Source organism: Hippoglossus hippoglossus, chromosome 9 (genome assembly GCF_009819705.1).
Source record: "Hippoglossus hippoglossus isolate fHipHip1 chromosome 9, fHipHip1.pri, whole genome shotgun sequence".
Classification (NCBI taxonomy): Eukaryota; Metazoa; Chordata; class Actinopteri; order Pleuronectiformes; family Pleuronectidae; genus Hippoglossus; species Hippoglossus hippoglossus.
Genome location: NC_047159.1, coordinates 5,033,285 through 5,056,618, shown reverse-complemented (window position 1 = coordinate 5,056,618; position 23,334 = coordinate 5,033,285). Strand labels below are relative to the sequence as shown.

The window sequence follows — 23,334 nt, the reverse complement described above, 5'->3', positions numbered from 1 at the left end:
AATCACATTTAAAGATATTGGATGCTGGCAAATAAAAGAAAAAGAACCTCAGCCACGGGCATCTCAGCCTCAAAGAAACCTAATTTGGTAAATCCAAATAAAAAGTTTGTGTCGCAGCTGAATGAAAGAAAAGAAAGAGCGACAACAGCTCTAAACTATTGAAGCACCTGTGGTGGAATTTGCAGCGATGGATGCCCGTGGTCCAGTGAGGAAATAAAATGTCAAAAGGTTTCCATAGTAAGCACTACCCCGGAGAAAGAAAAGGTAATAAAAGTGTGACTAATGCCACAGCTCCCCAGGGACAAATAAGCTTCCTGTGTCCTTCCAATCGCTGCACTTCGAGGAATAGCGCATAGAAGAAGTTAAACCTGGGCAGCATTAGAGTTCCTCTGCATTTAAAATATGTTTCCTTTTAGCTTCAAGCAAATTTAAACTTTCAAAACAGCTGGGCAACAGCTCGCTCGCTCGCTCGCTCACGCTCCCTGAATGTTTACGATAATACCGGGTTCAGGCACGGGTCCCGGCGTTTGCCTCTGTGCTTTAGCGCACTTACTATGTCGGAGCTGTGATCCCTGCAGACACTTGGTGATGTGTGATGGATTAGGTTTTAGCACCCCCTACCATCTGTATGCTGTGAATCACTGGTAGGTGCATGTCAAAATGCTGCACTCCTGCTGCGGGGAAGTTCTCCTGAGCCGAGAGTTGATCTTCGTAGTTGCAGGAGGATGTTTTTTCTGCACCGGTGGATTTGCTGGCAGCGACTCTGAGAAATTGATGCAAATGCTGCTGAAGTATTAACGCTGCGAATGTCAGCCAAGATGCTAATTGGAATTTTTTTTAAAGCCGACGGTTATCATCAGGTCGTGAGGAGGTTTAGATCAAATCAAAAACATTTTGGTCTCAGTTTCTCTCATTAAGAAGTGAAGCAGCATCGTGACTGAAGCCCTGTCGCTGTTTGTAACCACAGAAATATGTTTTGTTGTCTGTTGTGTTTAGGGTTTTCCTGGGCCTGTAGGAAAAATGGGGCCAAAGGGAGTCAGGGTAAGTAGACGCTGGAAAATGCAACTTTAGCACAAATTAGTTTTGGTCCGTTTATTCACATTTTTATGGACGTGTGTTTGTTTTGTGGTAATGAAATGTGCTTTGAAAGTGTTCATTGTGTATTTCACATAAAGTTTTTAAAGCACTCGGAGAATGACACCCTCCGGAATCCTGAAGGCCACAGAGGAGAGAAGCATGTTTCCTCTCTGTTCAGCAAAAACGTTTTTAAAATACACTGTGAAATACATGTTCAGTGAATTACCTAACCAGTGTGGGTATTTTCAAAAGGCCAATGTCATGAACACCCCTCATCCGCGCCTGTTGACTCCAGGATGATAATGACAGATGGTTTTGTTCATTTATATTTAATGCACCGGAGGAGCAATTACCTCTGGCTGTCTTCAAGTCATTTACAGGCTTAGGCAAATATCATAAAACTATATTGCTCTGCTGCCGACTGCCGACTGCAGCCACGACACATTTAGAAGTTAGCATCTCATGTGATGTCGTTCTAATTTCCCCCACTGCCTCTTGTCCAGGTTTTTCTTTTCCTCCTCTTCCGCTGAGCAGGAACGGCAGCGAGATCTTCAGAGATCCCTGATGTGTGGGTATGTGCCCTTGGACTACATCGTGGAAGCCAGCACCATGCAGTCCATGGGCATATACACTTGCCTCAAGGCTTGGCTCGTCACGACCACTCAGCCTGCAGTGCTGTAATTAGATCAAAGTATCATCGCTCAAGTCTTGTACAGATATTTACACGTGTGTTGGTGTTGTTGACATCTGCTGTCCGTCCCCATCATGTCTGCCCTGTCTCATTGTGCCCTCTTGTCCGTCTCCCTTTGCTCTCTCATCTGTCTTTGCCTTATGTGTTCCTCCATTCCATCTTTTATTCATCTCTTCAGGGTCACATCGGCATCCCTGGGCTTTTTGGTCTTCCCGGTCCTAATGGCGAGAGAGTGAGTATCAGCGGCTTTGGGAGTAAATGCCTGCAGGGTTGAATTATATGACTGTCCACGGGCCAAATTGATGAAATAGAAATAGACTGCATTTTTTTGTGTACTCCAGGCACACTTCCCCAAATCACTTTTATAAGTAATAAGTAGAGCAAGCTGCCTCGAACTGTATTGGATCAAACCTGGGAGAACAGACAACCTACACCTCCAAGTCTCTGCTGTCTTGGATAAGGTTATAATGGTCCGAGGTAGATTTAATTTGACTTAAAGCCAGACAGAGTCAATATGAAACTTTCAGGCAGTGGATAAAAACAGTCTCTTGAGTATTTTGGAATTAGTTTTTCATTTTTTAGCCACCCCAGCCAACTGGCACCACCGATCTTTTACGATCAGTGTATCAGTCAGTCTGGTCAGTTGATCCAACGCTTGAGCAAACAAAAAGTCACAAACATTAGAATGCTTGAGAAGCATTTGGCTCAAAGAACAGTCGAGATTAAAGGAGACATATTCTGCTCATATTTAGTTTGATTTCTTTTATAGGTGTTATTACAAACACATCGTTTTCCACATACTGTCCATTTGCTGCAGCTCCTCTTTTCAGCCTCTGTCTGAAACACTTGGTTTCAGCCCCTGTCTCTTTAAGGCCCCCCCCTCCTGATAGAGGAGTTGTGATTGGTCAACACTCTTTTCTCACTTTACTTGGCCAGACCAGCTGCTATGTGTGCATTGTGCAAATGTTGGGTATTGTGATGTCATGTACCATCTGGAAATAAGTGCAGGACGTCTGACCAGGTGTTTCAGGGGCTTCAGTGTTTTCTGTCGGGGGGAGGAGTTTCCTTCACAGTGGACTTTGGGCTTTAACTTTACATACACCAACTAGAATGACACCTAGTAAAGCACATTCCAGCACCAACACCCAATAATCCTCCGAACTTCAGTCAAGCTGCACCAGATTGCTCAGTCTCGTAAATACCAGTCCCCTTAATGAGCCAGATCGAAAAATGATCTACCTCAGATTCCTACGTTACATACAAGAGGAAAGAAAAACTGAAAAAGCAAAATATGTCTCCTGTAATCAGGGTTAGGGTTAAAAAAGTAAACTTTTGTCCGATGGTGGTTGAGAACTTGAACTCGAAGCTGAACAGCTGAGTCTGATGTTTCCATTTGTGCCCTGTTAGTGGTACGAACCTGAGAGGTTGTTTACTCCATTGTTACGTCATCCGGACACTTGTTTCCTGTTATGTTAGAATCATCGTAGCCTCACGGGGCCGCTAGTGTAACTAAAGCTACTCAGTCTTATCATCTTATAATTTCTGTTCTGACATCATGCACCAGTTTTCTCTTCCTGTTTCTCAGCTCTCGTTTTCTCTTCTGTTTCCAGGGTATTCCCGGCGTTCATGGGAAGAAGGGCAAGATGGGTAGGCCGGTAAAGTTTTCTCTCAACATACTTTTCTCAGACAAACATTTTTAATGCAGCCTAATGAAAGTGAGGATGTTTTCTCTTGATCTATGGACTCCTCCTGTGGCGCAGAGCTACTTTAAAGTGTGTTATTTGACCATTACTCTGACAGATACTCCAGTTCTCACTGAATCCTCCCCTGGCCTCTGTCGTAAATCTGTGAAGAAAAGCTGTGGTAACTTCCACGCTGCGGCACAATGATGCCATAGGGATTATTATATGGATTTTTTAGGGATATAGGGAGAAAACTACCCCCTAAACATTGAACTGAATGTACTGGAAACACAAATATTCAAGTGTCAGCGGATTACATTCAAACTCTCAGTCTGTTCCTCTTTAAAAAGTTGCTGGCCTCGTATTTAAAGTCAACAATGGCTTTTCTATAAATCCTGTACGCTTCATTCTCTGTGGCTGAAGGTGATTAGGAAACATTGTATGTTATACAGTGTTTATTACTGTGCTTGTTTTCCATCACATTTCGATGATAACACGATGTGTCAGTTGTGGGTTTGGCTCCGGAGGCCGTGCCCACAGACCAGGGAAGTCTATCGTCATCGGCGCCTGGAAGTAAATTTCCCGTCCTACCAGGCTTACATGGAAAACATGAACACTGCACATACGCGCTTATGTAAATCTGGTATATTCCCCAGGTTCGGTCTGGTTGTTTTCTTTTTGATATTATGATGAAGTAATTGTCTGTGACACAGTCTGAGGTTCTAAATGTATGCTGGTATTAGCCAAACCATGAGCGAGCCTTTTCTCTTCCTCTGTGGTGAGAAGTCTTTTTTCTGTCCTGAGTCAGCAGTGAAAGAGAAGAGGAAGAGTTTGTTCCAGCAGAGATGCACATGATTAACTTCTTAAGGACTTAACCAAAGTGGCCTTTAGTATCTAGTATTTCTTGCGCTAATCAGAATGGCGGGGCTTCCATTGGACAGACCTGATGATGAATGGGTTTTGTCGAACTCGCTGAACGTTGTTGTCAATACGAGAACAAAGACTTGCATGTGTTTCTGATCAGACCCGGTCGTTTATTGACGTTTTTGGAAAGAAGCAGGGTTTTCCACATTTCCTGTGGGCTTCATGTTGCACCAATTACCTCGTATTACTTGATCCACATTTGCTTAATGCTCTGAAGACCCAGGCTGCCACACAAACAAATCCCATCTCTGCCATCTCTCAAGGTCTCCGTGCTCTCTGCTTGTGTGCAGACAGAGAACGAGCGATCTCTCTCTCCTATTCTGCTGTTCATCACTTCTCTTACCGTGGCGCTCGCTCTCTGTGGGCGAGTGCCGAGCCGTGATGTTGCGGTGGGCTGCACGTTGACCTTGGCACACTGACAAGCACATGTTGAGCGTGTGGCCTCACGACTGCATCACGCCTCTTGTTCTGCCCCTCTAATAGAATTACGAGCACCGTGCAACAAAAAAAAAGGAGAAAAAACGACGCAGTCAGCGGTTCCAGGGCCAAACAGCTTCATTCAGCCGTTTAGGCGAGTCCTGGGGGTTTGGTTGGCGGGCTGCTGAGGGGCCGAGCACGTGCACAAGCAGACAGTCGGCCGCTCGGAAACACTCAGCCATGGAATTTCCTGCTGGTCTCCCAGGAATGAAGCTGCAGGATCGCGTTCGGTGGGATTTGCTTTGAAAACGTCCGTTTCTGGAAACACGATCCCTTGTGTTTGGTGTGATAACTTCCCTGACAAATAGTGTGATGTCTAAATAAATTCAACGTCAGGATAGATGTTTGGACTGAATGAACATGATAGAAATTCAGTTCCCTCTCTGGTTACACGACTGTCTCTGTTTGTTTGTGTGTTCAGGGGTTTCCTGGGGACTTTGGAGAGCGGGGACCTCCTGGGCCTGATGGAAACCCAGTAAGTGACATGATATAGATACAGATGCACCCACTGTTCACTTTTGGCACAGGTTTCAGACTGAACCCTCAGAAGAGATGAAAAATACACTTATGAAGATCAAGTGACAGTAAAAAAAAAAAGTGCTACTACAGCACTTCTTCACTTCAGTCGATGTCCCGTTAGACCAGTGTCTGAAAAATACTTGGAGTTGGAGCTTTACTCTGATTTTCTGCTACAGAAGGAACATTTTATGTCTGCACAAGATGGACTGTGGAGTAAATCCACGGAGTCACGCAGCAACTCACTCACCCATCATCACCCACACTGATACGAGGGCAGCATCAGCACTTTCACGCGCCTCTCCTCTCTCTGTAGTTTGACCTACACTGCTCGTGATTGACAGGGTCGGGGGTTAGATTGTGATTGGCTGACCTCCCGAGAGCCTCCTCCGGGCCTCATTTCCTCTCCCAGCAGAGGGGACGGGGGGATGTTCCATTTGGCTGAATTTCATCTCCTTTCATTCACCACCGAATGGAGGCGGCGACAGGAAGGCCACACCGGGCCGCGTGTCATCCATCTCTCCGCTGGTTGCGTGGTTTGGAGAGGATGTGGACTCGGCATGTGGCTGCGGGGCGCATCGCTCGGACAACAAGCCTCTGTGTCCAGAGCCAAGTGCTCACTCAGTATGCTAAACCGACTGGAGAGGCACATTTCTCTGCTATCACTGCAGGAGCAAACGAGTAAACAAACGTAGTGAACGCTCCTCCTCCTCCTCCTCCTCCTCCTCCTCCTCTGCTGCAGTTCAACACCTCTATCTCCCTCTGCTCATGTTGCATCTTCTCTGCATCTCTCTCTCTCTCTCTCCTCTCCTGCCTCTTAGGGTGAACTGGGAGCTCCTGGGCCACGTGGAGTCCCTGGTCTCATTGTGAGTGTTGCATATTTCTCGTTGCTTTTAAAAGTTTTATATTTAGTGATTTATAGTTTATACTCGGTGTCCTTGTTTCACTTTTTGATTCCCTCTGGAAACCAGTCAGAACCCTTGATTCCTTACTCGTCTCTGTTGTCTCCACTTCCTATCACTGGCATTACATAACTAATTAAAACCAAACTGAACACTTGAACAAACTTCAAACTATTTTGGACTTTTTAGTTTGGGCCATTTCTCATCCACTAACATAGAGGAGGTGGGGTTTATGACCTATATGACGCCAGCCACCAGGGGGCGATTGGGATGCGAGCTGCAATGTTGTCCGTCTTTACATGAAGTCTGTGGTGAACTCTACGTAGTTGCCTTATTGATCTAATTGGAATATTATAGATTAATAAATCATTTTAACCCAATTATTGGACCAAACTTAAACATGAAATCAACAGAAGACTGATTAACACTATTTTAGACCTTATGTTGTGTAGCTTGTTGATTTGTGACGTGCAAACTGCTGCAGACTCGAAGTGAATGTCCAGAAAATAAGTTAAACTTCATAGTATCTGTCTAGTTTGGTGAAAACAAAGTGGTGAAAATGAAAGACAGGTTTTCAGAGGTAGTCTGAAGATAATGGATTAATCCTTGAAGGCCATTAATGTAACGCTTTACCCCTAATGCATGTTGGTTCCATCATCTGTCCAAAGTCCATTGGCCAATTTTCTTTAACCAATGGATATATTATCTTTTAAGAAATGAAAAGGATTGTGTATAAAAACATGTTCCTATCAAATCTTACAATATCCGCATCTACTTATGTTTAGTACAAGCATCTGTGACTGTGAGCGTGTATTTTGTGTAGTTTTAGTTTTATCTGCTTATTCATTTGAGTGTTCAAGTGTATGTGTGTGTTTGTTGTTGGTGACAGGGAGACATGGGCCCTCTCGGCATTATGGGCTTAGCGGGACCACCAGGACTCAAGGTAAACAGAGTGGACATGTTGTGTGTCTCTGGTTTTGATATAGATGTGACCAGCGTGAGTTGCTCATAAACACTGGGTCAAACGCTTTGCTATTTTTGGATTTGTAAACTCTGTGTGCTCTTCCACAGCCTGGTCACATCTTCCTCTCACAGCCCGACACCGGGTAAAACACAGCGAACATGATGTTAATGCTCGTTTCTTTCTTTTTGCCTTCAAGGGAGTACCAGGAAACCCGGGGGACGCAGGACTGAAAGGTGATAAGGTGATCTGCATACGTCTTTCTCACACCACTAACCTTGTAAAATCCTTGACTGCTGGAGGGCAAAGCACAGACGTGTAGTAAATGACACAATGCTCCTGCGGTGCATGTAGATTGAAAAATGTTCTGCTAACATTCTGGCGTTTTTCATTGCGTTTTTTTCCCAGGGGGATGATGGGTTGCCAGGAGAGCCAGGGGAGATTGGATTCCAGGGGGACAAGGTATGTGTGTGCCGGGGTGTGCTCAGGTTGTAGAACAGGTCTCGGTGGTTCGATTCCCTACTTCTACTGTAAAGGCTCCTGTTGTGTTTGTTGTGTTTTTGTATCATCATATCACCATTTTCATTGATGTGATTTGTCTACTTTCTGTGACAGGGTATTCGTGGCTCACCTGGGTTACCTGGTCCCCGTGGAAAACCTGGACCACAGGTAGGCTACTTTTCAAACACCCAGTACCAGCAGAGAACAAGAAACAACAACATAACACTTCATGTAGATAAGAGATGTCCTACAAAGTTAGGATCTCCTTGATCAGACTGCACATTTACTCTGTGATTAGTGAGAGCACACTTCAGCTTTACACTTTCATAGAAACATCATATTTACTCTTTACATCTAGCAACTTCTTTTCATGCTTCACTGCTTTGGTTGCGCCTGTGTTCTCAGCATGTAAAACACTGTGATCGAGTAATAAATGATTAATAAAGTACTAATCTGCTTTTTTTTGCTTTAGCTGCTTCCGATAAAAAAATGTGGTGTTGAAATTGCTCAAAACTCTGAACAATGCAGCCGATTTAAAAACCGCCGGTGCTCAGGAATAAAAATGAGTGGAATTCTTCAAATGTATTGAAAAGCAGATTTCAGTCACTCATGCTTAGAGGGAATTTCAGTCGAAGAAATTAAAGCTCAGTGACCACAAACAACCCGCTCGGGGAGCAGGACACGGGCAAATTCCAAGTCCAAATGCTCCCCGAGCGTTACGGCTAATCCGTCGGTCGGCACGGCAGCTGGCACACGTGCTCCTAAGTGTCCTTAATATGTTGAGTGCTCGCTGATCTGCTTTGAGATTCCTGGGAAAACCCGCTCGCTCGCTTTGACGCTGCTGCATGAGATCTGCATCCTGAAACCAGTGATCTCAGCTGTTCCCACTACCTGAGCTCTACTCACTCCTCCTCTCTGAGCTCCAGTGGTTTGGTTCCTTGTAACTTCTACATAATGTCCCCAAAATCACTTTGAACTAAGATGGTATGAGGCAGATTTCTTGTTATTTTCAGGGTAATATCAGATTATTTTTTAATTGATTATGTTCCCTGCATGAGCTGAAGTTATTTTGGGGTTGTCTGATGTGTGAGATAAGATAAGATATGATAAGAAAAAACACATAAATCAAGGAAATACAAATTAAATACCAATAATATATATACTGTTAACAGGATTCTTGAAAGTAATGTTATATGATATTAAAAGTATTATTATATTATTGATTCTTTGTGACATTTCTTAGGGCAAACCTGGGGAAAAGGGCCCGGATGGTTTACCTGGCCCTCCTGGCCCAGAGGTACGACAAGATGATTATTTATACTGCCTCTATCAGTGTGTTGTAATATGCAGGAAAGTCCGAAACTGTGTGATGATGTAGTTTTGGTTTATTTTCTGTCAGGGCTTTCCAGGCGACATCGGCCCACCAGGTCAAAACGGCCCCGAAGGACCCAAGGTCAGCAGAGTGGATTTTATAACTTAGACATAAAGCGTCAAGCTTGAGAAATGCAGTGAAAGTTTATCTTGGGTTCTGTCATCCACAGGGAAAGCAAGGGCTCAGAGGTTTGCCAGGTCCGAGAGGAAATCTTGGACTTCAGGTGGGTTTGACTTTGGTGTGTTGATATTTTACAGAAGAGATAGAAGTAGAGATAAAGACGTTTTTTCTTCCGCTTGATCTTCTGCAACGATTTTATGTTTTCAGGGTGATGAGGGACCAGTCGGGCCAACTGGATCCGCTGGATTCGAGGTGAGTGGATGAACCCAGGGACCAGTTAGAAAACACCCCGGCACCATAATCATGCAGCCTCCACTATACACACCCCAGACCACGATACGTTCTACACAATAGCACCACGTGTCTCATTTCCAATCTATGGTCTCATATGGACAGACGGTCTGTCGGCTGACTGATCGCTCTATTGTTCTAAATTGCTATCTGCTGCCCTTTTCTATCATGAAGAAGAAACCACACTAGAACATATTCTAAGCAGCTGTCTGTCACTGTCAGCTACAAGACCGTCAAATAAAGTTTAGTGTGATGATTGATTCGTAAAAAAATTCTTGAATTATGATATGAATATTTAAATTATGGACATTATGACATAAATCAACTGGTCCCTTTTATGGTTTGTTTTTCAAATATCTCTCCACCGTAGATTTATGTCGGGAGTCTCCAGTATCTGAATCACAGACTCTGAATATCAACTTCCTCCTGTAGGTGTCGCCATCTTGCTTTTCAATCATCTCAGCTGTCAATCATAACGTTTAAAAACCAAACTCAATGGAAACATGAACACTTGAACAAACATCTGTGTGATAAGAACCACCTTAAATGACAGAAAACATTTTTCTATTTATTTATTTTTCACATCTTAGTTTGGTCCCATCTGCTAACATGGAGGAGGTGGAGAACATGACCAACACTGTAGACAGCCACCAGGGGGTGATCCACATGATTTGGCTTCACTTTTAGGGAGCAGTCACGTCGTCCATCTTTATAAACAATCTATTTAATTGGTCCTGATGCAATTGAAGGAGGGAAACGTCATGATTGACAGCTGCGACTGACTTGTGATTGGTCGAGCATGTGCATCAGTGGGACCTTGATGCCGCAGCTCCATCCTCTGATTGTAACTGCACAGGTTACAATCAGTAAATCATGGCTTCATCTCTGGATAGTGGGAGGAAGCAGGGACTCGTCCTCCATCTTTATTTATAGTCTATAAACCGAACACGGTGGATGAAGGAGCCACGAGAGGCAAACTTATGGTTTTATAATTGTCAGAGAGGCTTTGAGCTGCTTTACATCGTAAATAAAAGTCCTCAGTGACTCTCTGGGTCCAGTAAAGTGTTTGTTGGGAGTCCTCCCACGCTAAACAACAGAGGACACTTCTCCAACGACACTATCTTTGCAATGGTTAACTTCCAGTCTGTTATGTCCCAGCAGTGGAACCCACAGGTGATTACTGCAAACAAACACAAATGACCCGGTGGCTTCAGTTATAATAAGATGCTTTGATGCTGAAAACAACTCTTTGTTTCCAGGATAATTACGTTTTTTAAAAATGGGATGTTGTTGTTGTTGTTGTTGTTGTTGTTGTTGTTTTGGCACCAGTTGTCGGTTGGTTCTGTGCCGCGGCCTCTCGAGGCACCGAGGAACCACACACTGCACCTTCTGCAGGACACATGGAGACTCTGCTGTTGTGTGTGTTGTGTGGAGCTGCAGTACACTTCCATGTGTCATTTTTGCTTTTTGTTCAGGGCAGACCTGGGAGGCAGGGATTCCCTGGATTGACGGGCCCGGACGGACTCAAGGTCAGACCCACCAGTCGCACATCCGCCGCCAAAACCACTGACATCCATAACTGAACATTCTCTCCCTGGTTCTCTTTTATGATAATACATCATCTGAATATGTGTAAATTAGATGTTAATCCTCCGTTACCACAGGGGAACAGGCCTCCGAGCACATTTCGACTGATTTGAACTAAAAACGAAAGGCATGAATAAGTTTGTGATATGCTAATTGGCTGCTTTGCTGTAGGGCGAGACTGGGATAACTGGCGAGGTCGGAAAGCTTGGCGAGAGGGTAAAGGCTTTTCTCCCTCTTTCTGCTGATTTCTGTTTGATGCTAAGTGTGTGTCTATGTGTGTGTGTGTGTGTGTGTCAGTTTTGTTGGGGGCCCCAAAGCTGAGCAGCCCCATTATGGGAAATATAACTTCAGTAGAACTAATAAGAGTCAGTCATGACAGCGTGTTCTCTCTCCTTCAGGGACTGCCTGGTTTTATTGGGCTTGCTGGAGAGACGGGTATCGCCGGAGAAAAGGTTAGCACGCTCTCAATTTGTCACGGCCTGCTGGCGTCACGATCTGGTGTCGTGCAACGTCAAGTTTTATCGGATGAATCTCTTCCTGTCCATCAAGCGTGTGATCAGTGCTAAAATGAACTCTCTAACTGTTGCTTTTAATTCCTCAGGGGGATCGAGGGAACACAGGCACCCCTGGGCCGCCAGGGGAACGGGGGCCGATGGTAAGGAGTAAGTCTGGACCCCGTCTCTCGTACCATGGGGCGTTCAATTCTGCATACGTAAGGAAAGGGGGTGTGATATGTTAAGAGAGACTGTTTAAATAATAATCGTCCGATACGAAGATTAATTCAAGGTCAGATATCTAAGAGCAAATTCATGATGTGTTGGAATAATATAGATTCATCGTTTAAGTAATGTTGTGTCCGTCAGGGTCACACTGGAATACCTGGAGAGACGGGACCATCTGGAGCACAAGGGATCCCAGTAAGTTCACCAGTTTACTGTCCTCACAGCTTTATGTGCGATGACTTTTCAGTTATATTGTCTACAGACTTTTTTGATAAATCATGTCGGAAAAACTGCTTAACTGCATTATGATTGAAAGTCGAGAGGCTGTTTTTAAATCATATTGTGTCTCTCTTTTGAAATAATAACAATATAATGACTAAAAGACATTTTGTTTCTGATGAGGAAAGATATAACAGATTCAGAACTAGTTTTAAGATCATAAACCGGCCCTGAAATCTTAGAAAAATGTATTATTGACTCAATATATCATCTATAAACACATTGAAAAGCAGCTTTGACGGATGACATTATATAAAAAACAGGTGAATCTACTCTATCTATGACTTAGACACTGTCCCTTATATCTTAGTTTCCATAGTTTGACTTAGTGAAACTCAAATAATATTTCTTCCCTCACATTCAGGGGCCTCCTGGTTCACGGGGATCCATCGGCATCCGAGGGCCCAAAGGCATCACGGCAAGTAACTGAAATCTGTGTTAACGAATGATACGACACAACAGTTCACTCTACACCCAAATGTTGCCGTCACAGCTTCAGCATTTAACTCCAGCGTCACAAAGCCACGGGCGTCGTGACACCGATTTCATATTTGTAAAAGATCTCAGTGGAATAAACTGCGACAAGGTTTTATTTGGAATAAATGGAAATGTGAATCCGACAGAAATGGAAACAAACCATCAAAAATTATTTCTACACACACACAACACGTGGAATCATGTTTTAGTAAAGCAGAGGAATTCTAATATGCTAATGAGCTTGTCCCGACATGCTGCTCCAGAAACAGCCTGGAGTTTCAGGACGTGGAAACGTGTGTGCGTCGCTGTGTCTGCCATGAGCTCGGGATAATTCCACTGATTCCAGCGCAGCAGGATCATTGGACTGAATGAATAATTGATGTAACATGAATAAGCGGTATAATTAAGGCTTTTCATTCTCTGGATTTGTTTAACACGGCTCCCCCCTAATATTACAAGCAGTCTCAAATGCAATATTTAATAAGTGTAATGGCTGAAAATTACATCAAGGCTTTGGAAATTAGATTTTCAGACCAGGATGATTAAACACCATTCTCCTAATTACAAAGTAATTCACAGTTGGAATAGAATAAAAACCAGAGATAACCTTTTCCTGTGCACATTTTTTTCAATTAAAAAAAGTGACATTACCTCCAAAAAAAGTGGATTACAGCTTTATTCCTCAGGACACATTAAACTGTGATCCATGGGAAGGAGTAAAAGCAATGTGTGTTATTCTTATTCCTTACTTTCTTTTGCTTTGTATGTTTTAAGAAACACAAAATACACGATGGACATTCAGGTCTTCAACCAAACCTCTAAAATGATGAAGCTTTTGGCAGGAAGAACCATGATTGATGGTTTTTGACCATGATGTCGTTGACATTGCTGAAATAACTCTGTCCAGTGGATTTATCTATTTCTGTTTAATTTTAATACCTTTAAGAACACAGATAAAAACAGGCAACATATGAAAATGACACAGAAAGGTCTGCTTTTCTTGGGGGGAATGATCAGAAAGATCAATACATATAATTATATCACACATTTCACTATGAGACATGAAGCCACATACAGATATACAATAGCTTTCCCTCAGTAACATGTATGGACTTCTATAGGAAGGAGCTGTGTTCTGCTCTGGTTCTGCTCAGTTCACTTTCACATAAGCAGCCGTCAGTCCTCTAATGTTTTCTGACAGCATATAGCTCGGTTCACTTTTTAAAAAAGCTGAAGGATGAATCAGCTACAGGAGTTGTGACCTTTTCCTGAGGCTTCTTTACAATAACCCCAGTGTGCAGGCGGTGCCGCTCTGTGTGATGCTGGAAGGACGGGGGGGGGGGGGGACAAAGTCCACACAGTGGGGATTGGGCACAGTGTTGGAGCTAAATCACAAATGCCAAGTATTTGCAAAAACCGCTAAACAATCTTTGTTCGTGTCACCGCAGCGTGGGTAAATGCAAAGTTCACTAGAAAACAGGGAGAGCTGCCTCCCAGGCTCCACTGAACGGAGATGACAGAAATGGAGATTGACTCGGCTAAATTCACTGACTAGATGGATTTAGCTGTGGATAGATGTGCCTCTGGTCTATTAGAGGCCAGGATTTCCAAAGCTATTCATCAGTGCCAACTCACTGTACGTCTGTGTGCAGGGTCCAAGGGGTCCCGATGGCCCGGTGGGGGAGAAAGGCTCTGCAGGAATAAAGGTGAGCACACGGTGAAAAAAGTCAAAGTTAATAAAAAAATGCTTGTTGAGCTCAATTCTGTGTCTAATTGTTGATAATGTTACTTTTCCTGCCAAACTGCCTTCGAGCCACGTCTGGCCCTAAGCCTCCTAATTGCACTCATCAAATCTCTCCCATGCAAAGTGGGGATAAACAAAATGACTCAAGTTTTTCTTCACGGGGGGAAAAAAGAATCACGAGAACTTTTCAAAGCAGCTTTGTTCAGCAGTCTGTAATTATTAACTATTTTTAACATCTAAAGAATCTTCAGAGGACACCCGTTAACTGCAAATCTTAACAGCGCAACGTTAAATCAAAGAGTCCTGAAATATTGATGTCGCCGGTTGTGCTTCGAAGTCGGGGAACAATTTAACTCTGGGGACTTTAGAAAGCTCGGTTTTTACTGATTTGGATGTTTTTTTCGTTGCAGGGCCCCGATGGTCCACCAGGAAAATTGGGCCTCCCTGGAGAGATGGTAAGAAAAATCAGGCGACTTTACTTTCCATTCAAAACTGTTATGACATTATTAGCAGCTTTAGTGGGGATTCTGGCTCGAGCACATTTGGTCATTCTCTCTCTAGGCTGCAGAAATAAGAATCTCGGATAAATGATGTCGAAACTTTTGTCCTAATGAGAGAAATTTCTCATTAGAGCAGTGGTGGAGAAACATTCTTGCAGTAAATTAGCTGCACGCTTGTTATTTCCCACAGTGCATCTTCGAGTTGGACAAACATCTATTAAAACAACCAATAAAGAAAGAATAATACTAAAATGGTTGTTCTTTAATTCTTTATTTTTGACGGACAGATGTTTGTGCATCCTCAGCTGGTCTGTGAACCTCCAGCATCATTCAGTTGTGCAAAACAGCCAATTATTGGAAACGAGAAGGGCCCTCGGAGAGCACACACCTCCGCCAAGGCCATCACCCTATCGTGTTACGTTAAAGGACATTAGAAATAAATAAATAAATCATAGATCCACCCATTTATTCAGATCCACTCCAGCTAAAAAGAATTCCATCATGTGAGGCTTGCTTCTTTTTACTGCATAATAAAATTCAGAGAAAGACACGGAGCGTGCACAAAACTGGAAACCACTCGGCTATCTGCATGAAGACCAGTGGTTGGATGGATGGCTCCTCCTCCAGTGCACGTGTCGAAGTGCCCTTTGGCAAGACACTGAACCCTGAGTCTCACCTGACCATTTGTATGCCGATGGTATCAGACTAGGACAGCACCATTGAAACCAGTCTGACTGAACTTACTTCTTTGTTCTTGTGGTGTCTCTGCAGGGGAAGCTCGGCGAGGCAGCAGAATCTGGGCCGAAAGGATTTCCAGTAAGTGATTGGGGCTAAAACAGGTCTGACTTAGGTCTGTCTGGATTATTTGGGGTGAAGACATTGTGGGGAACAGTACCGGATATAGTGGAGAGAGTTGTGTGGTGTGGGTTCTGTTAGTGGGTGTTGTGGCATTTCAACATGTGTATGAATGCCAGCTGTGTGTGTTATAAACAACTGTGTTATTTTCAGGGTATTCAAGGATCCTCGGGGCCTCCAGGAGCTAAAGGAATTGCAGGAGAGCCTGTGAGTTGATGGTTTTGGTTCCATATTTGAAAATAAATGTTATTTTTCTGAGTTTTTTCTCTCTATCTGATGCAGCTATGTACATTTTTGGAAGTTGCACAACCCCAAAGTGGATGTAGGCCGGAAATAGAGTCTCATCTATTACGACCTGTGACTTCTCCATCTTCTTCCCCTCGCACATAAACTCTGAATCTCCACTTTTACATCTTTTATTCAGTGAATCCTCAAAACCCACAGTCTTGCTCGAGGAGCCCAGAACAACCTCATCCTCTTCTTTTTCCCCTTTTATTTTGCCTGAGTTTCACAGACACAGGCTGAGAAGTAGAGTGAGTCTGAGACAATTTGATTTACACCTCCTCTTCCTGGAGAGGCAGCTGTATTGTAGCCTGAATGTGCCTCAATAACAGTCGGCCCATTTCCATCCCTTACACAAGCTTTGGCTCCGTGTTTTGAAAGCTCTTAGCCCTGCAGATTAACTTATCTCCACAAATCCACACTTCTCTGGCCGGTTCTTATTTCTTTCCATATTTGTCACCCTTTGCCGTCACTTTCAGAGGTGTTGTCCAAGATTACAAAATTCTCTTAACCTTCGTATTGATGCCTGTACTTCTGTCACCGCAGGGGCCAGCAGGGCCACAGGGAACGATCGGGCCTCTGGGGGAGATGGGGCTGACGGTGAGTTTGATCAAACGGCCGGTGGCAGAGCTCCCACTGACTTTTACATTAGCGCTGAAAAGTAAAGGCTGTGTTCTGACAGGGTCCACCAGGGAAGGCTGGAGAGGGAGGACTGCCTGGTGACACTGGGGAGAAGGTGAAGGCGATAATATGATATGGAAATGTTTATTGATTGATCTGGTGGATGATAACATTACAACAACCTTTGCTGTAGTAAATAGTAATGGTGGTTGTGGTGGGCTCTCACTTCATAGAACCATGTTTGTGTTTCAGTCCTGGGAGCAAGATCAGACATTTTGAATTATACTTTGTAGATAAAAAATATAATCCAACATGAAACTCTGATGAAATCTTAGCCTCTGGGGACAACGGCCAAAATTTGGGGGCTTCTGGTGTTCATCGTAAATTGTTTTGTTTCTTTGATCACACTTGTTAAACCTGTCTCCACACAAAACACAAACACTGATACTTTTTTATCTGTGTTTAAAGTCCACACAACCTTTTTGGCTAATCTCCATTAACAAGCCATCTGCATACGAATGAAGATAAATGAAAAAGCCGAGAGCTGAATCATTCGCGTCAATTTGTTTGTCCTCTTTTGTTCTCCACACACACACACACACACACACTGTTCACCGGGAAGAAACCAAAGTCTGCTCAGACATTTTTTGGTCACACTACAAGCAGAAACCAGAAGGAATCCGGCCTCGCCGCCAGATTCGTCAAAAATCTGTTTATAGAGATTATCAAAGCCCAATCAGAAATCACAATCTCCAGTTTTCCAATTGAAGTTGTGGCAAATAAAACTGAAAAAGCTTATTGTGCACTGACGTAGATGATCAAATTAAATTATTGTGGGTTTTTTGTTCTACTTTTTCTCTATTAAAAATGATGTTTTGCAGCCTCCAGATTCGGGGGTTCAGACATAATTCAATACTTGTCTCTATTACTGAGGAGAAACTGGTAAAAATAGCTCCAGTGGAAACAAAAACACAGGCGGGACATCGGGAGACACATCAGTAACATCGTGTTCCTTCTCCTGGCAGGGCTCCATCGGTTTGCATGGCAACATCGGGGAGCAGGGTCTGATTGGCCAGAGAGTGAGTATCCAATGGTTTTCTTTCAGTGAATTTGAATATTCAATAATATTCAGAAGTAGACGAGTCACTTGCAACACAGAGTATAACCATTGTTTTTTATTAATTTGAACAAAGAGTTTTGCTATGTGCTTGATGCATGAATGTTTTTTGCCGTGATAACTGTCCCTGTGTCGTGGAAACATGATGCAACCAGGGGCACTGGGAGAAGGGGTGCAGAGGGGAGTGGAGCACCCCCTACTTGCAAGGGGTGTAACTGCGAGGAAAACAGTAACGGGACGTATGCTCGATGACGTAGAGTTGGCTGTTCAAATTAGAGCTATAATCACGTGTGTGGCCCCACTGCTCTGCGTTTAATATGAGGTCATAATATAAACAGCGCCCCCAACTGTGACTGACGGTCCAACGTCCCTGGTTGCATCCATAATGTTTTTATAATTTGTCTATCAGGGAGAGCCAGGCATCGATGGGGAGGCTGGACCAAGTGGACCAGATGGAGCCAAGGCAAGTATGACAATAAAAGAAACTGTAAATGAAAATGAGAGACATGCATCATGGGCCGCAGCAGATGAAAAAAATAAAAGATGTTTATTCGGGACTAGTAATCACATTGTCACTGATTTCAACATTCATGTTTTCTCTCCCCGTCCTGAAGCTGTTCGTCTGTGAACCCGATGAACTTGTCTGTTTATTGTAGAGGCTCATTCTCATTAGTGCTAGCTGCGTATTGTTTGCCCTTTTGTACAGTTGGAGCTGCATTGTGTTGACGCTTAGTTGAAAACAGATAGAGCGGCTATTTTAAGAGCTCTACTGTCTGGCAAGGATTGTGACAGAACACACAAAAGAAACAAAGAAAGCAGATCTACTGGTCGGAGCCAAACGGCTGGAAGGATGGCCACAAACAGCCGGAGCCACAAGCAGCGTTTGGCTTAGAGACGGTGGTCAAATGTGAGCGAGGAGGACACAGGGGATTAGAACAGAGTCAACCTGAGTGTTCAGCTCTGTTCTGTACTCAGTGTTTTCTCTTAGTCAGGAGAGTAAACTTCTCAGAGGGGTTCTTGGCCTGAGTGCAGCTCCTGCTTGGAAAAAAACAGCCGCTCCGGATGGATAGATTTAACAGCTTTAACTGTGAAGTATTAGGAGAATGGAAATTCATAGTTGTGTTCTTTGGGGAAGTTTGAATTTCAACAGAGAAATCGATAGACAAAGTCATGATGTCCCACTAAACTTGGTATCAGCATATTAACGAGAAAGATCTGGTAAAATTGACAATGTTTGACAATGAATGTTGCTTTACAGTCTTGAACACATAGTTTGTAGGTGTGATAATATTAAGTGTTTACCGAGGAGAACCAATTTTTAAAAAAGCACTACAGAGCTTTAGGAAACAAAGTGAAACATTATTCTATATAGATATTTAACTTTATCTGTCCTCATCCATTTCTTACACAAAATAACACTTTGTGCCAGATTGGGAGATATGTATGTATATATCTTTTGGTATTTTTCATATATACATATAAGTCCACCTTTTGGCAACATGAATGGTGAAGTGAATCATGATGGGAGCATCTAAAAAACCTGTCAAATCACTGTGATGTACTTTAAAGTTACAGGCTGTTGTGTACCTGCCTGAGCCGTCACTGTAGAAACTGCAGCTAACTCAGAAGACTTTTCTGTAGAGCTCACATCTCTCCTGTCCAGGCTTCGTGTCACCGGTGACCTTTGTACACTGGACAAAATTAAAAATGTTGTATACAACCTGCAACGCTTTTCAAAATCGACCTCCTACGCAGTTGCACACTCACCTTTTTTCTCATAGACTTGTTCTGCTGTTCTCAGGGTGAAAAGGGGGAAGCTGGTCCGGAGGGTGCCACAGGTGAGCGGGGTGAAATTGGCCTGAAAGGAAAGGAAGGACCTCCCGGGCCTCCTGGACTGGTGGGTGTGAGGGTGAGTGTCTCATCAGCTAACTCTGAATTTCATTCAATTCCCATGAATAGGCGGCTTTTTCTGTCCACTTACAGCCCCTGTTCAATTTTCTCTCCAAGGGTCAGGAGGGGAAACCTGGCACACACGGTGAAAGAGGAAAACCAGGACAAAAGGTTTGTCAGTTCACTTGCTCGAGGCTAAAATTGCACGTTTCATTCTCGGATGCCTGTGAGTTCGTTCTCCTGTAGGAGGAGTTGAATAGTTCTCTGATCTAGCGGTAAACACCGAGGTCAGCAACCTCCTTAAGTACGACGATGCAGATGTTTGAAATTGTCAAACAACACACACACACACACAGCTGTTCAGGGAGGTTCTGTAGATTCACTGCATACCTGCTCATTGACGGCCTCTCTCCAGGGGAGCAAGGGTCACCAAGGTCACCTGGGAGAGACCGGGCCAATCGGTGAGCACGGAGAAATGGGGTTTCCTGGACAGAAGGGAGCAAGAGGCACCATCGGACCAGTGGTGAGTTCTTAACAGGCTGATTGAAGCACTTAATTGGTTGTTGGGCGGATGTGGACTAAATATATGTGTATAATTTCCCAAGGGTGCACCGGGGAGAATGGGCCAACAAGGAAACCCGGGCATATCAGGTTACGAGGTAAGAAATTCATCTCAGTGGTGGAGTGACACATCTCCTTGAAGGATGTTATGAGGGAACTTCCAAAACTCTGCTGCTGTCAAATCAAAAATGTTAAAAACTGTGACCAAGGCCATTGAACTTGATCTATGAATCCTCCTTTTTCTATTTCTACTTAATGTAACTTTCTATTATTCATTATAAAGTAGATAATGTTTGGTGCAGCCTCTGATAAAGAATGAACCTGCATTTTGTGTGTGAACTGTCTGTGGCAAAAATGGTCCGATGCTACTATGCTGCAAGTTGGTGTGCAGGTTTGCTGTCTGTTCTAAAACTGGTGTAAAATGTTGTTGGTCTTTCTAATTAATACTAAAATCAAGCGTTCCACTGCTGCTCTGGATTTAATATGACGTCAGTATATGAACTTTCTCCCGGCACCAATAACTCTGACTGACTTCCTGTGTTAGGACCTAATATTTACACATTTAATACTAAAGTAGAATCAAATTGATGTGAATTACAGTGGAGGTTTGCAAGGTTATGGTTCTAAAATAAGATTCAGTCACTAACTCTGTTTCTTGTCACAGGGTCACATGGGACCACAGGGCCCACTGGGACCTCCTGGGCCGAAAGGGGAAAAGGTACATTCACAAACTTATTTGCTGTTCCTAATCGCTGTCTGCACTAAAGGAGCTCCAGGGGCCTGTAATGGCTGCATTATTTAACATGCAGCACATTGCCTTTGACTACATGGTCAGTTTGTTTGATGCATGGAAACTTCAGTCGTGTCCCTAATTAGTGCTTCCTCCGTCCGTCCTGTTGTCCTTGCAGGATTCCTCAACTCCTCCCTAATTTGATCGATGATAAGAACTAGGACACGTCCAATTAACTAAGCGCTGTCAAATGTATATAATTAGCCAAGCACCTGGACTCCCCTGCTCATTATTTTGGGGATATTAGAACCATAATTTGTGTTTATTTGACAGGAGCAGCACACGATAGAACACACTGCACCAGAGTTTAGCGAGACGCTAATTTGCATATTTTTTAAAGTCCCTGGGCAGAAGCCATCTGGACGTGGCTGTTTGTTGTATTCTCTTTGCCAATATCCTCAAAATAATGGCCGCGCCTGCTTCATAATTAAATCAATATCACGCAATTATACGGGTAATTACAAAATTTATGATTTTCAATTGAGAGCCAGGTAACTCTGACGCTGAAACGTGCTGCAGATGAGAACATATCCCTATCACGGTTATGTTAAACGCACCATTTCCACAATCGTCCCCCGTGTGAGTGTCAGTTTTGCTCGTCTCCTGGACATTGATAACCAGCCTCCTGCTCTCAGATGCCTGCCGGCCTCGTCTTTCCTTGGTTTAATCTGACACATGCACGACACATGACTAATAAAACCATACACACATTTGTGGGTTTTGGTTAATGAATTCCATCAAGACACTGGAACAGACACTGGCACCATTATGTGAAACGGGATCATTGTGGGTAATAGCACATGCAATGATTTGCTGTTCATGCAAAAAGAGAGTGGACGATTGTTATACTCCTTCAAACAAAACATGCATTGATTTTGCACAGACCGTTGGGTTTTGGGGGGAAATGCCATTGATTGTGGTTGTTTGTGTGTCCCTGTGTTGCTTGTTCAGGGTGAACAGGGGGATGACAGTAAGGTAGAAGGTCCTGCAGGTCCCCAAGGTGACAGAGTGAGTTTCTCACATGGACGTGGTTTTTTGTTGTGTTGTCTGTTAGCGGTGTTCTGGATTGTTTCATTAATTTGTTTCTGTATGAATCCAGGGTCCTCCTGGAGACAGAGGAGAGAGAGGAGGGCCAGGTGACCCGGGACACATTGTAAGTGAAATAAAAAACTATTCTTGTGCCGATTGCATTTGTCTGCAGGTGTAGAGTCAATGAGGTTTAAGTAATGTTCTATACACTGAACTGCAGAAAATGTCTTTTTCTAGGGCCAAATAGGTTTTGATGGAAAGAGAGGTGAAGCTGGTGCCACAGGGCTTCCTGTAAGTATCCAATTTATTTTTCTAGAATTGTAAAACTCAGGCAGTCGCAGACTGTCCAAACACGATCCAAATCAAACACTAATGGTCGTTTTAGGGACATCCTGGGCCGAAGGGAAGACCAGGGATGAAAGGATCCAAAGGTGATCAAGTAAGGACGTAAATAAAAGTGGCATGATTTTTTGTTTTTGAATGAGAAAACTCACTGCTGTGTTATTGGACTTTACTTTCTGTCATGCAACCATGTCATGAACTGTGCAACATGAACTCTTCACACTCCAGGGTAAGAAAGGAAAATCGGGGGCAACAGGCGCAGCTGGGACCAGAGGACCACCAGTGAGTTGGAGGAGTTACACTCAGACGTAACTGTCTTGAGGAGAATTTGTGACATTGGACTAAATAAACAAAATCTGTGGTGACTTGAACTCACAGTCAAACTACTTGTAAGTATGTACATATATATATAAACACTTTTGATTGTCTGTCACAAGGGTCCAGTGGGTCCTCCTGGCCCACGGGGAGTTGTGGGCAGGGAGGGATTCGAGGGGCTGCCAGGAATAGACGGACTGCCTGGTACAGATGGAGGTAAAGGAGTCAAGGTGAGGACAGATCAGAGCACTCATTGTTTTGCTAAATTAAATGTATATCAGCTCTGATTATTGCTTTTTTTGTCGGAAGGGGGAGCAAGGAGAAGACGGAGAAGTGGGCTTACCTGGAAAACCTGGGCTTCAGGGGGAAAGTGGTGTGACAGGGCTTCCAGGAAGTCAAGGCTCCTTCGGACCAAAGGTGAGAGTGATGCAGGAGAAGCTGCAACTTCTTAAGTTTTCACCTTATTCACAAAGAGTTTAATCTTAAATTATTGCACAAGCATTTTTTTTTTCCTCCAAAGATTACAAAGCAGATTTATTGACAGTATCGAGTGGAAATTGTCAACGCAGCTTTAACCTGCCAAAGCAGCATCACAGTGCCAAGGCTACCTCCCCTGGCAACATAATGCTGCCTTTATATTTGGAGCATTTTCTGATCTCTAATGCCAACGTCTGCACAAAGACTTTACACAGTGTCTCAAAGGACCTAA

General features: G+C 43.6%; 1 protein-coding gene across 2 annotated transcripts in view; it reads left to right on the top strand.

Annotated features, from left to right (window-relative positions):
- The window catches only part of col27a1b (collagen, type XXVII, alpha 1b), a 62,878-nt gene that overhangs the window by 30,564 nt on the left and 8,980 nt on the right, over window positions 1-23,334 (top strand). For both annotated transcript variants that reach the window (XR_004615005.1, XM_034596170.1), the window contains exons 10-48: window positions 997-1,041; window positions 1,947-2,000; window positions 3,379-3,423; window positions 5,273-5,326; window positions 6,189-6,233; window positions 7,159-7,212; window positions 7,430-7,474; window positions 7,639-7,692; window positions 7,846-7,899; window positions 8,975-9,028; window positions 9,131-9,184; window positions 9,273-9,326; window positions 9,431-9,475; window positions 10,990-11,043; window positions 11,273-11,317; window positions 11,500-11,553; window positions 11,703-11,756; window positions 11,965-12,018; window positions 12,467-12,520; window positions 14,232-14,285; window positions 14,734-14,778; window positions 15,595-15,639; window positions 15,832-15,885; window positions 16,507-16,560; window positions 16,643-16,696; window positions 17,607-17,660; window positions 18,108-18,161; window positions 19,500-19,607; window positions 19,706-19,759; window positions 20,004-20,111; window positions 20,194-20,247; window positions 20,814-20,867; window positions 21,891-21,947; window positions 22,039-22,092; window positions 22,206-22,259; window positions 22,354-22,407; window positions 22,539-22,592; window positions 22,748-22,855; window positions 22,935-23,042. Coding sequence is in view for 1 of the 2 variants with exons in the window: in XM_034596170.1 (XP_034452061.1) it covers window positions 997-1,041; window positions 1,947-2,000; window positions 3,379-3,423; window positions 5,273-5,326; window positions 6,189-6,233; window positions 7,159-7,212; window positions 7,430-7,474; window positions 7,639-7,692; window positions 7,846-7,899; window positions 8,975-9,028; window positions 9,131-9,184; window positions 9,273-9,326; window positions 9,431-9,475; window positions 10,990-11,043; window positions 11,273-11,317; window positions 11,500-11,553; window positions 11,703-11,756; window positions 11,965-12,018; window positions 12,467-12,520; window positions 14,232-14,285; window positions 14,734-14,778; window positions 15,595-15,639; window positions 15,832-15,885; window positions 16,507-16,560; window positions 16,643-16,696; window positions 17,607-17,660; window positions 18,108-18,161; window positions 19,500-19,607; window positions 19,706-19,759; window positions 20,004-20,111; window positions 20,194-20,247; window positions 20,814-20,867; window positions 21,891-21,947; window positions 22,039-22,092; window positions 22,206-22,259; window positions 22,354-22,407; window positions 22,539-22,592; window positions 22,748-22,855; window positions 22,935-23,042 (2,253 nt within the window). In the remaining variant the exon portion in view is untranslated. The remainder of the gene's footprint in view (window positions 1-996; window positions 1,042-1,946; window positions 2,001-3,378; window positions 3,424-5,272; window positions 5,327-6,188; window positions 6,234-7,158; window positions 7,213-7,429; window positions 7,475-7,638; window positions 7,693-7,845; window positions 7,900-8,974; window positions 9,029-9,130; window positions 9,185-9,272; window positions 9,327-9,430; window positions 9,476-10,989; window positions 11,044-11,272; window positions 11,318-11,499; window positions 11,554-11,702; window positions 11,757-11,964; window positions 12,019-12,466; window positions 12,521-14,231; window positions 14,286-14,733; window positions 14,779-15,594; window positions 15,640-15,831; window positions 15,886-16,506; window positions 16,561-16,642; window positions 16,697-17,606; window positions 17,661-18,107; window positions 18,162-19,499; window positions 19,608-19,705; window positions 19,760-20,003; window positions 20,112-20,193; window positions 20,248-20,813; window positions 20,868-21,890; window positions 21,948-22,038; window positions 22,093-22,205; window positions 22,260-22,353; window positions 22,408-22,538; window positions 22,593-22,747; window positions 22,856-22,934; window positions 23,043-23,334) is intronic.